At 39.2% G+C, this 13,783-nt stretch overlaps 1 protein-coding gene across 1 annotated transcript in view; it reads right to left on the reverse strand.

Annotated features, from left to right (window-relative positions):
- RAB10 (RAB10, member RAS oncogene family) overlaps positions 1-13,783 on the reverse strand; it is an 83,453-nt gene that overhangs the window by 21,255 nt on the left and 48,415 nt on the right. Inside the window, exon 2 of the mRNA XM_041755592.1 lies at positions 9,630-9,690. Coding sequence (XP_041611526.1) covers positions 9,630-9,690 — 61 coding nt within the window. The remainder of the gene's footprint in view (positions 1-9,629; positions 9,691-13,783) is intronic.

The following is a 13,783-nucleotide window of genomic DNA, read 5'->3' on the forward strand; positions in this document are numbered from 1 at the left end:
GGTGGCGCAGCGGTTTGGCGCCTGCCTTTGGCCCAGGGCGCGATCCTGGAGACCGGGGATCGAATCCCACATCGGGCTCCCGGTGCATGGAGCCTGCTTCTCCCTCTGCCTGTGTCTCTGCCTCTCTCTCTCTCTCTCTGTGTGTGACTATCATTAATTAATTAATTAATTAATTAATTAATTTAAAAATTAAAAAAAAAAAACATAGTTACAAATACGTGTGTGTGCCTGTGTGTGTAGTCTTTATTGATCTAACTTAAGGATACAACCTGGAACAACTGATAGCATGTCTCTTATAGGTGGTTTTTCTTAAATGACCGAACACTCCTTGATCTCTATCCCTTTTCCTAAATCCTGCCTGGACACTCCTATCAGGCCCTACCAATTGTTAAGGCAATCAACCACTTACTTCCAACCAGAAACTTGAGTTCTTGCTAACTCTAAGCTAATTGATGACCCTTTGCCCAGGGCTAAAAATAGCTACAGCTGCTTATTCACTGCCCAAATTATTTTTAGGTTTGCATGAACACATACACCCAAGATTAAAGACACCAGGTTGACCCCAATAAGCAAAACCAGGTTTTAAATACCTGAAGAGCAATTTAATGTTGTATGTACTCACAATATTATTTGTTTACCAAAATACAATTTTTTTTAAGATTTTTTAATTTATTTATTCATGAGAGACAGAGAGAAAGGCAGAGAGAGGAGAAGCAGGCTCCATGCAGGGCGCCCGACGTGGGACTTGATCCCAAGACTGCAGGATCATGCCCTGAGCCAAAGGCAGATGCTCAACCACTGAGCCACCCAGGTGTCCTTAAAATACAGGTTTTTAAGTCTGTTTCAAAACCACTCAACTTGGTTTTCCTTTCTTCTGATATTTTCTTCATTTTAAAAAAAAGTTTGTTTGTTTGTTTATTTATTTATTTATTTATTTATGAGATACACAAAGAGAGAGAGGCAGAGACATAGGCAGAGGGAGAAGCAGGCTCCATGCGGGAATCCCGATGCGGGACTTGATCCTGGGATTCCAGGATCATGCCCTGAGTCAAAGGCAGATGCTGAACCACTGAGCCACCCAGGCGTCCCTGATTTTTTTTTTCTTCTTAACCTATGTTGAAGGTTTCTGAAATTACAACCCAGTGGCAACAGGACTTTCCTTACATAAAATAATAGATACACAGCTAAGAGAATGTTGCAAAATCCTATTTTTTCCCCCACTGACATATTATAAAAGAAGTGATATGTTCCTAAGAACTAAAATAGCTTATTTTCTTGTTAGTCCCACATGCAGGGTCAAGGAAGCTGTGTACTCTAGATGCTATTATGACAGCTATTTTTAGTCTGGGCACTGATAGCACTAGAACAGACCAGACCCAACATCATTTGCTCTGCAAAGCAGAGACCCTAAATTTCCTAACTTTGTGTTTTTGGTAACATAATGAAGTTATTTCTTACTTTATAAATTAGGAATATCAAATTTTGCACTGAGGCTTTTTTTCTTAAAATTTTATTTTTAAATAACCTATATACCCAGCGTGGGGCTCAAACTTAAAACCCAGAGATCAAAAGTCACATACACCACCAAATGAGCCAGCTAGGGACCCCACAATGAGTTTTATTTTAACAAGATCTGCATTTCCTTATAGATATGCAATTTCTCTACTTCAAAATATCATGAATTTTAACTACGTTTATCTTCATTAAAAAAAAAAAAAAAAAAAGAAGTCTGAAACCTGCTCTTGCAGTGCTTATATTCCAGTGAGGAAAGGAGCAAGCAAATAAATAAATATAGGGATCCCTGGGTGGCGCAGCGGTTTGGCGCGTGCCTTTGGCCCAGGGCGCGATCCTGGAGACCCGGGATCGAATCCCACGTCGGGCTCCCGGTGCATGGAGCCTGCTTCTCCCTATGCCTGTGTCTCTGCCTCTCTCTCTCTGTGACTATCATAAATAAATAAAAATTTAAAAAAAAATTTTAAAGAAAGAAAGCTAAACTGTGATCAATGCTAACAAGGTAAACAAACTGGAGTGATGAAAACTGGGGTAAGGAGAAGGGAAGACATAATCTAGATAGAATGATCAGGGAGGTCCCTGATGTTTATGGTGAATGAGAAGTATGAATAGACTCAACCAAACAAGGTCATTTAGTCAACAAATATTTACGGAGCATCTGTATTTGTCAGGCTCTGTTCTAGGTGGTTGTTATAATAAGTATGTATCAGACAGATAGGATCCCCATCCCAAAAGGAGGAATAACGGACATCTTTAAAAATATTTTATTAATTTATTCATAAGAGACACACAGAGAGAGGCAGAGAAATAGGTGGAGGGAAAAGCAGGCTCCCCGTGGGGAGCCCGATGAGGCACTCGATCCCAGGACCCCAGGGGTCACAACCTGAGCCAAAGGCAGAAGCTCAACCACTGAGCCACCTGGGTGTCTTAATGGGACATTTTTTTAAAAATATGGTAACTTAAAAAAATATATGCTAACAATTTTTTTTTGTAACTTAATTTAAAAAAAAAAAGATTTATTTATGGGACGTCTGGGTGGCTCAGTGGTTGAGCACCTGCCTTCAGCTCAGGGCATGATCCCAGGGTCCTGGGATGGAGTCCCTATCAGGCTCTCCATGGAAAGCTTGCTTCTCCCTCTGCCTATGTCTCTGCCTCTCTCGCTAAATAAATTGTTTTAAGACTTTATTTAATAAAGTGTGTGTATATGAGCAGAGAAAAAAACAAAGGGAAGATTTCCCACTGAACGTGGAGCTGGATGTGAGTCTCAAATTGACAACCCTGACATCATGACCTGAGCCAAAATCAAGAGTCAGACCTCAACTTAGAGCCACCTAGGTGCCCGCAAAGTATGGTAACTTTAGACTAAAAAATACTTTGATAAATATCAACTAGGACAAATGAGACAGTGCCTGACGGACTGAGCTGCTTTACCTCAAATCATGCGAGGCCTCCCTCAGAGGATAACACGGAATTAAGATCTGAATGAGAAAGAAGCAGGACAACCAGAAAAACAGTTGAAGTACAAAGTCCCTGAGATGGGAAACGCTTGGCATGCTCAAGGGAGACAAAAGCCACACTGGTTGGAGCAAAGCTGGTGAGAGATGAGATCAGAAGGAGCAATAGCCACAACCTGACGTTTTCACATTTTATTTTTGATGAAATGGGAAGGTTCTGGAATGAAGTGGTACTTCAGAATGTTTGGTCTAGCCACGGCTGGGGGTGTGGGAGGTAGAGGTGCTTGAGGGAGGTCTATGAAGCATGTACAAAGGTTCCAAATTGGAAAAGAGCTTGTCATGTTCATGGAATTGAAAGATTCCACTGGGGGTAGAGACTATATATTGTATATACACAAGACACCCCAAAATGAGGTTGAGGCCACTCTGTTAACTGTGGTAAGGAATTTAAATATGGAATTTGGACTTTCATTTGAAATGCAACGGAACTCAAAATGGTCATAAATGGGGAAAGAATGACAACCATGACCTATACTTGATTTATACTAAGGCAAAAGGGGAAATAAGGACCTGTTAGGATACTAACAGCCTACCTACTATAGTGGCTCAAAGAAGTGGTAATGGTGGCTTGGACTGGGGGTTAACATAGGAGATGGCAAACTGTATGTGGTTTCTAGACATAATAAGATTGAGTCAACAGGGCTTACGAAAGAGGATGCTGGGATTAAGGGAATTAAAAAAATCAAAGATGGACAGCCTGGGTTGGCTCAGAGGTTTAGTGCCACCTTTGGCCCACGGCGTTACCCTGGAGGCCCAGGATCGAGTCCCACATCGGGCTTCCTGCATGGGGCCTGCTTCTCCCTCTGCCTGTCTCTGCCTCTCTCTCACTCTGTGTCTCTCATGAATAAATAAATAAAATCTTAAAAAAAAAAAAAAAAGAATCAAAGATGACTCCCCATGAATCTGGCACCTTATAGGTAAATGGTTAATTCTTTAACAATGTGACACTATTGATTTCTCGTTGACTGGGTTGATATTAAATTTGCTGATGGTACAATATATAGATGCTAACAGTAACAAACATTTCTGACCACTTTCCCTTAAAAACAAATCAAGAAAAGTAAACATGAAATAACTCACTGGGGCTTTTTTCCCAGGAGGACCCACAACTCTAAGGAAAGTGCAGATAGATACTGTGGTAGAAACTTCTAGAGATCTGGGATTAAAAAGCCACAGCTGGGGCAGCCCAGGTAGCTCAGCGGTTTGGCTCCACCTTCAGCCCAGGGCCTGATCTTGTAGACCTGGGATCAAGTCCCACATTGGGCTCCCTGCATGGAGCCTGTTTCTCCCTCTGCCTGTGTCTCTGCGTCTCTCTGTGTCTCTCATGAATAAATAAAATCTTAAAAAAAAAAAAACAAAAAAACAAAGCCACAGACAGCTTCTCTATATCAGCCAAACAAGCTAATTTTAGGCCTACATACATGTGCCTTGGCCAGCCTGAGATCCATCTCCACCCTTATGCAACAGACTACAAGACCCCTGGAAAAAAGACAAATGAAGATAATTCAAGTAAAGAAAAATAACACAAATCTTTAGCACTGACTGAAGTTTCCCAAATCAATATTCAATCACAGAACAGAATTTTTCATGCTGAAACAAGAATCTGAATATATTCATTCAAACTAGAGACAGATAAAAAAAAAAAAATCACTGTGCTTTTTTAGTAGCAATTGGAGACAAAGCATTTAATGTTGAGTGAGGATAGTGTTTTGAGTTATGAGTAATGGGTTTTCCAGCTAAAAGCCTTCTTCAATTGTGGTATATCCCATATCTCTTGGAGATGCATGATTTCCTTCTCCTCTGATTGTTAGAATGAGAACTTTCAAAAGCAAATAAAGAAAATCAGCTACCACAATGCTAACCTCTTAACTATCACTTGCAAATTTTCACCACTCATTCCTGATCTTTATGGGAAAATGGATTTTCAAATTAAAAGCAGTTTTATATATGAAAACCTAGACTAAATGAAATTCTCCTTCTAAAGTGTTTTTACCCAAAAGTGGTTATATTAATAATGACTAAAAACCAAACAATTCTAAATTAGAAATGTTACCATTTCTGTTCTATACTTGAGATTTATATGTACAGTAGAAATCATTTCTAGATTAATCTTGAAGGTCACACTGAGGACTTACTGTTGCAAAATGACATCTTCTAGAAAGGTTCCCTTTTTTTAAAGATTTTTATTTATTTATTCATGAGAGGCAGAGAGAGAGAGAGAGGCAGAGACACAGGCAGAGGGAGAAGCAGGCTCCATGCAGGGAGCCCGATGTGGGACTTGATCCAGTGTCTCCAGGATCACGCCCTGGGCTGAAGGTGGCGAGGTGGCGCTAAACCACTGAGCCACACCCAGGCTTCCCCAAAGGCTCCCTTTTTAAAAAACAAGTGTTAGTTGTTATTGTTTACTTCTGGAAGCTACAGAAACTAAAACAAGAGGGAGGAAAAAATACTTAAAGTCACAGGACAAGGAACAGAAGGGAAAGGTTGTAGGGGCACCTGGATGGCTCAGAGCATTAAGTGTTCGACTCTTGATTTTGGCTTGGGTCATGATCAGGGTTTTAAGATGGAGCTCCATGTCAGGCTCACACACTGGGTGTAGAGCCTGCTTAAGATTCTCTCTCTCCCTCTCCTTTTGCTCCTCATCTCTTCTGAAAGGAAGGGAAGGAAGGGAAGGAAGGGGAAAGGGGAAAGAGGAAAGGGGAAAGGGGGAAGGGGAAAGGGAAAAGGGGAAAGGGGAAAGGGAAAGGGAAAAGAAAGTTTGTGGAAGAACGCAGAAAGACGAACAGGACAAATTTAGTAGGGCAAAGGCTTTATGTAGTATATGAAGAAAAACATCTTAAAATAGTTTTTTGCATTTTTTAAAAAAGATTTTATTTATTTATTCATGAGAGACACAGAAAGAGAGGCAGAAACACAGGCAGAGGGAGAAGCAGGCTCCCTGTGGGGAGCCCGATGTGGGACTGGATCCCAGGAGCCTGGGATCATGACCTGAGACAAAGGCAGATGCTCAACCACTGAGCCACCCAGGTGCCCCAGTTTTTCGCACTTTTGTTTCTGCTGTATACATGTACATATAATATACTGATTCACAAAGTCACAAGGTAAAATATATCTTTTACCATCAAAAAAGCTTGGACATTATTGGTTTACAGTGTGCATAGAGGGATGCCTGGGTGGCTCAGTCAGTTAGTTAAGTGTCTGCTTTCAGCTCAGCTCATGATCTCAGAGTCCCGGGTTAAGTCCCACATCGGGGTCCCTGTTTTATCCTTCTCCCCCTGCTCACTCATGTGCTCTCTCTCTCTCTCTCTGTCTCAAATAAATAAAATATTAAAAAAAAAAAAAAGTGTGCACAAAGGGGATGCAGTTGAGAGGAATGCCAATCAGTGTGACAGAGCTTAAGTGGGGCTTGGAACACAGACTACCCTGCAGGGCCAATGCTAATATATGGTATGAGATTATAAAGGGCGGGGGGGGGGGGGGGGGGAAATCCCTGGGTGGCGCAGCAGTTTGGCGCCTGCTTTTGGCCCAGGGCGCGATCCTGGAGACCCGGGATCGAATCCCACGTCGGGCTCCCGGTGCATGGAGCCTGCTTCTCCCTCTGCCTGTGTCTCTGCCTCTCTCTCTCTGTGACAAGAAAAGAAAGAAAAGAAAAGAAAGAAAAGAAAGAAAAGAAAGAAAAGAAAGAAAGAAAGAAAGAAAGAAAGGAAGGAAGGAAGGAAAGAAAGGAAAGAAAGAAAGGGCAGGGGGGAGAGTTGGTTGAAATTCAAAATAAATAATTGACATCCATTCCCTTGAGATCAGCTTTAATTATAATGAAACAAAATTATGAGGCCCAGTTCATTTGCTTAGTTATTTCCCAGTTAAAGTAAGGAAAAATCAATAATCCTCAAGTGGACTGTACTTCAAAAGGAATCATTCAATTTAGGAAACACTTTAAAATGTCCACATTTTAGGGCACCTGGGTGGCTCAGTGGTTGAACATCTGTCTTTGGCTCAGGTCATGATCCCGGGATTAAGTCCCACATCAGGATCCCCACAGGAAGCCTGCTTCTCCCTCTGCCTATGTCTCTGCCTTTCTGTCTCTCATGAATAAATTTTTAAAAAATCTTTAAAAAAAAAAGTCCACATTTTATTTAAATTTGTATTAAATTTTAAATATGTTATAAAGCTCTTACCTCTAATTACATGGTCAGTTAATGACATTCTGGTTAAACATATCCTACTCTTCTAATTCTTAGCTCCCTTTGGCACCTAGGTGGCTCAGTTGGTTACATGTGCAACTCTTGGTTTTGACTCAGGTCATAATCTCAAGGTTGTTGAGATTGAGCCCCACATCTGGCTCTGCACTGAGCAAGGAGTCTAAGATTCTCTCTCTCCGGGCACCTGGGTGGGTCAGTTGGTTAAGCATCTGCCTTCAGTGTAAGTCACGATCTCAGGGTCCTGGGACTGAGTTCCATATCTGGCTCCCTACTCAGCAGGGAGTCTGCTTCTCCTTCTCCCTCTGCCCCTCCACTCCATTCATGTTCTCTCTCACTTGTGCTCCCTCTCTCAAGTAAATAAGTAAAATCTAAAAAAAAAAAAAAAAATCTCTCTCAACTCTGCCCTCCTCACCCCCTGCTTGCATGGGCTCTCTCCAAAATATTATTAATATTAATATTAGCTCTTTTTCAAAGGGAATACCTAACTTTTTGAAACTGTCTTTGGATATTGGACATTGTTCTTTCCTAATTCTCTTTTTAACTCTCCTTTGCTAACTTTCTCCTCTGCTCATATCCTAAAATAAAATGTTGTTATTCTTAGGGTTATAGTCTCTTACTGGAAGATCCCCTAATAATAATAGCTATGATTTATTAAACACTAATTATGTATCAGACACTGCTCTTAGTGCTTTACATGTACCACTCATTCTCACAACCATTCTATGACCAGTCCTTTTACAGTGAAACTCAACATGAATTCAAATTTAGTACAATTACTAACTGGTAATGAAGAAAGAAATGACAGAACTGGAAAGAGCAGCAATCAATGTCAAAATGCACTATTTGTAGGAAGCAGGATAGTAATTAATAGTGTTACTCTCAACTCTACAGTCTGAGCATGTAATGTATCCCTGTTCTGCATTTATATGCTGAAGATCTTGGTTATTTCAAAATGCATCCTTTTGAGCAGCCGGGGTGGCTCAGCGGTTTTGCACCGCCTTCAGCCCAGGGTGATCCTGGAGACCCAGGATCGAGTCTGGCGTCGGGCTCTCTGCATGGAGCCTGTTTCTCCCTCTACCTGTATCTCTGCCTCTCTCTCTCTGTGTCTCTCATGAATAAATAAATAAAATATTTTTTTAAAATGCATCATTTCATTATCTGTAAAACAGGAGTAATCCAAGAGAAGGGAAAATATATAGCAATTCAAAGATTTAGCGCACCAAATTATGATGTATCTTAGCAATGGAATACTATTCAGTAATAAAAAGTAATGAACTTTTCCACATACATAAAAATATCATGGATAATCTTCAAAATAATTACACTACATGAAAGAAGCCAGACCCTCTCTACCAGAAAAAATACAAGAGAAAAAAAAAAAAAAAGACACTATATGATTGTATTTATATACAGTACTAGAAAATAGAAACTAATTTACAGTGACAAAAAGTAGAAGAATGGTTGCTTGGGGACCAGGAGTAGAAAGGAAGGAGAGATTACAGAGAGACTTCAAGTGACGGATATGTTCATTATCTTGATTGTGGTGATGGTTTCACAGGTATATACAACATATATATATACATTTAACTCACCAAATTGTATACTTTAAATACGTACAGTTACTTTGTGCCAATTATACCTCAACAAAGCTAAAAAAAGGGAATAATGTATCCCATAGGGTCACTTTGACTATTAACATGTTAATACATATATAGAAAATATTTATCACAAAATACTGTTATTCTAATTTTAAAGTTTATGATTCATACTTGAATACAAATTTTAAAATTTTCATTTTACTTCTATAGGGTAAATCCGATACAGACTAATAAAAATAAAGCCTATAAAAAGTTATAAACACATTAAAGGAAACAAACATTTTAGTGTAAGACTCTCAAAGCAACAAACTCTTTATATTGAGTGTTTGTGAGCAAAGTATAGTGCTAAAGGCTCTACATAGATTATTTCATGTAATCCTTAGAACAACCCTTTGAGGTAAGTGGTATTATCTCTATTTTACATATGAAGATGTAACAACCCCACAGTGGTAGGTAACTTGTTCAAGTTCATAGAGTAAGTGGAAAAGATAAAACACTTAGCCAGATCTCACTGACTGAAAAAAAAAAAAAATCCATGTCAATAATTATTTATTTACTGTTAAAGTAATCTCTCCACCCAAAATGGGGCTCCAACTCATGACTCCAAGACCAAGAGTCACATGCTCTACTAACTGAGCGATCAGGTGCTCCATGTCCATAATTTTTTTACTTCACTGAAAGGTGACCTGATTGCTGGCTTTAAAGGAAAGTCTCAGAATCTAATCAGGTGACAGAAGGATTTCACTGCCAAACCTTCAGGAACTTGGCAATCTACTACATAAAGTAGGTAAATCAGCATCACTTACCATATCTGTAGCTTGATCTTCTTTCCTTGTAATTCAACTGTTTTGATCTTAAAATCTATTCCTACAACACAGAGAAAAAAAAAGGGTAAATTATATCAATGGCTCTGATCTTGGTTCTCCTAAAGTTAACTGGAGTAAAAATAAAAACACATTTTTTAAATCTGAGTCTGTTTGGCTCTTGATAGTCACTAAGTATGCAAAATCTGAGCAAATTACCCAATTTTAAACTTGAGTAATAGAAGATCCAACATGGCAAAAGAAACAGCTATATATGAAGACTGAGTTTTAGCAATTAGGAAATAAAAAGGTAAACTTGAAAACATCTCAATTTTTTTAAAGTAGGCTCCACATCCAATGTGGAGCTTGAACTCATGACTCCAAGATAAACAGTTGCATTTTCTACCAACTGAGCCAGCCAGGTGCTTCTAAAATATCTAATATTTTAATATTAGAAAGAATAAAAAAATAAAAGAATAAAAATGTTTCCTAGTAGGAAAAAAATAGCCTTTACTAGCTTGCAAAGCAAAAGATCGGGGATAAAGAGGGTCATTTCAAAATGATAAAGGTGTAAATTCATTAAGAAAGCATAGAAATACTAAATGTTGGGCAGTCTGGGGGGCTCAGCAGTTGAGCGCTGCCTTCAGTCCAGGGCGTGATCCTGGAGGTGGGGGATCCAGTCCCAGTCGGGCTCCCTGCATGGAGCCTGCTTCTCCCTCTGCCTGTGTCTCTGCCTCTCTCTCTCTCTCTCATGAATAAATAAATAAAATCTTTAAAAAAAATGTTTATGCATCTAATAACACAGAGCTTCAAAATATATGAAGCAAAAGCACTGTACATTACCCAAATCTGTCTGCTCTCTAACCAACCAAATCTTCAGCTTGGGTTGTTTGCATACTCAAATCAAAAGAAAAAAAGGGTCACGTTCCTGGCATTTATAAACCTCAGACTTTATCCAAAGTCCTAATTTTTGCTTCTCTAGGAATTACTGAAAAAAAAAATCGCCCTACAGTAACCTGATTGTCAAGACCAATACTGAAGAAGACTAACAATTCCAATTAGGATATAATTTATTGGTTAATCTAAATGACAAACCTGACAACCAATACTATTTCAAAAAAAACCTTCCCTGAAGAGAGGTAAAATTAGGACATGGTCTGAAAACTCCAAACCTTCTGAGATAGAAACCAGGTCCAACTGGAAAATTAAGATTTTTGGTGGTTTTAAGCCACCTAACTCCAACCTAGACTCCTTGAGTTTCTCTCTCAATCAATGTTGTCTATCCTCAAGCTAATTAGCAATAGTTAAAGCAGTTCTTCATTCTTTCCTGCACAAAAACTCTCCTTGCCTACCTCTGGCCATTCATTCTTCAATATTCATTATTGGTTTCTCCTTAGCTCTCTGAACTTTTCTAAAAATTGGAGTGAACTTTTCTATTTTCACTCATTCCCTTGGTTATTTTCCCTAACCTCATGGCTTTAAATTCCACATACACACTAATAACTCTCCAATTTATATCATAGCCCAGACCTCTCTCTTGAACTCCAAACTTGAGATAACCATTTAGTGTCTATCTGTAAATCCCATCTTTCACAAAGACTAAAGCAAAAGTCCTTAAAATGGTTCACAAGGCCCTACACATTCTGCCCACCTCCCCCATTTTCTTTTTTTTTTTTTTTTTTTTAGATTTTATTTATTTATTCATGAGAGACAGAGAGAGAGAGAGAGAGAGAGAGACAGAGACGCAGGCAGAGGGAGAAGCAGGCTCCATGCAGGGAGCCCGATGTGGGACTCGATCCCGGGTCTCCAGGATCAGGCCCTGGACCGAAGACGGCGCTATACTGCTGAGCCACCAGGGCTGCCCCACCTCCCCCATTTTCAACACTGTCCTCATACTTTTCTGTATCTTTCTCTGACATAGCTAACTGTATTGTATCAGCCTCCTTATTATTCCACACAGGGGTCAGGAAGATTCCCAAGACAAGGCCTTTACATATAACTGTTGTCCCAACTTGAAATACCTCTTCTCCATCCATTATGGCTCCTTCCCCTCGCTATCCTTTCCTATGTGTAATGTTTCCCCATGTACCTGACCCCATGTCCATTGTCTGTCAATCCCTACCCTTCTTCCTTACTTTTTATCTTTAACATCCCTCAAATATACTGTACATATTTACTGTTCTTGTTATTTATTGTCTGTCTCTCCCTATACCAAAATATAAGATCAACCAAGGGTAGGAATTTTAGCTGTTGAATTCAGTTAAATTTCCAGCATCCAGAGCTATGCCTGACACAAAAGCAGACAATCAAAAAGTATTTGAATAAACAGATAAATGATGCTGTCTAGAGAAATTGAAATGGTACCTGAGAAAACATATATAGATATTTTACCCTTAGGGTGAAATTCACCACTTGACAAGCTCCACACTTGTCCCCTTAGCATCCAATTATATTTTTAGAGCCTCAGGCCAAAATATGAACAAAAGTTCTGATGAGATACCAAAAACTAAACAAACCAAAAAAGAGAAACTGAAGGAGACAGGGGCAATGCAGAGAAAAAGAGAACTAACTCCTTTTATCTTCTCAGAGCAAGATGGGGGAAAAAAGAGAAACAGAGGAAACAAAATGAACCTGAACCATGAAACTCTTGGAAATTAAAAGTGGGGGGGGACAATATATTCAACAGAATGGCTATAAGAGAAAATTGAGATCTCCAAAAAAATATAATAAAATGACAAAGAATTGAATTTGTGATATATGACAGGTTAGAAGATCAAACTGAGAAATCTAGACAACCTAACAGAAGTTCAAGAAAGAACAGAGAAAAGGCATATAAAAAGTAATAATTTAAAAATTTCAAGAAATCTGCACAGCAAGGGAAGCAATCAATAAAACTAAAAAGTAACCTACAGAAAAGGAGAAGATACTTGCAAATGATGTCTGATAAAGGGTTAGTATCCTAAATATATAAAGAACTTATAAAAACTCAACACCCAAAAAACTAATAATCCAATTAAAAAATTAACAGAGCACATGAAGACATAAAGATGGCTAACAGACACATGAAAAGATGCTCAACATCACATATCATTGGGGAAATACAAACCAAAACTACAATGAGATTATCACCTTGCACCTGTCAGAATGGCTAAAATCTATACCACAAGAAACAACAGGAGTTAGCTAGGATGTGGAGAAAGGAGAATTCTCTTGCACCGCAGGTGGGAATGCAAACTAGGGCAGCCACTCTGGAAAACAGTATGGAGGTTCCTCTAAAAGTTAAAATAGAACTACCCTACGATCTAACAATTGCACTACTAGGTATCTACCCACAAAATACAAAAATACTAATTCAAAGGGATACCTGCACTCTGATGTTCACAGCAGCATTATCTACAACAGCCAAATTATGGGAACAGCCCAAGTGCCCAGTGTTTTATGAATGTATTAAGATAAAGACGGGAGCCTAGATGGCTCAGTCAATAAGCACTTGCCTTCAGTTCAGGTTGTGATCCCAGAGTCCTGGGATCCAGCCCCCGCTGAGCTCTCTGCTCAGGGAGGAGCCTGCTTTTCCCTCTCCCTCTGGCCTTCACCTCACTCTCATGCATGCTTTCTCCCCTATAAATAAATAAATCTTAAAAAGAAAAAAAAAAGATGAAGCTCTCTGCTCAGGAAGGAGCCTGCTTTTCCTTCTCCCTCTGGCCTTCACCTCACTCTCATGCATGCTTTCTCCCCTATAAATATAAATCTTAAAAAAAAAAAAAAAAGATGATAAAGATACTCACACCAAAATACTTCTCAGCCAAAAAAAAAGAATGAAATCTTACAACCACATGGATAGAGCTAGAGAGTATAAAGTCAAAGAAAGACAAATATATCATTTCAGTCACATGGAATTTAAGAAGCACAACAAACAAGCAAAGGGGAAAAAAGGGAGGCACAGGCAGAAATGGACTCTTAACTACAGAGAACAAGCTAATGGTTTCCAGTGGGGGGGGGGGGGTGTTAAATAGGTGATGAGGATTAAAGGAGTGCACTTGTCATGAGTACTTGGTGTTGTACAGAAGTTTTGAATCACAACATTGTACACCTGAAATTAATATTATACTGTATGCTAACCAGAATTTAAATTAAAACCTTAAAAAATGGTGCAAGAA

The sequence above is a fragment of the Vulpes lagopus genome, chromosome 5 (assembly GCF_018345385.1).
Source record: "Vulpes lagopus strain Blue_001 chromosome 5, ASM1834538v1, whole genome shotgun sequence".
Classification (NCBI taxonomy): Eukaryota; Metazoa; Chordata; class Mammalia; order Carnivora; family Canidae; genus Vulpes; species Vulpes lagopus.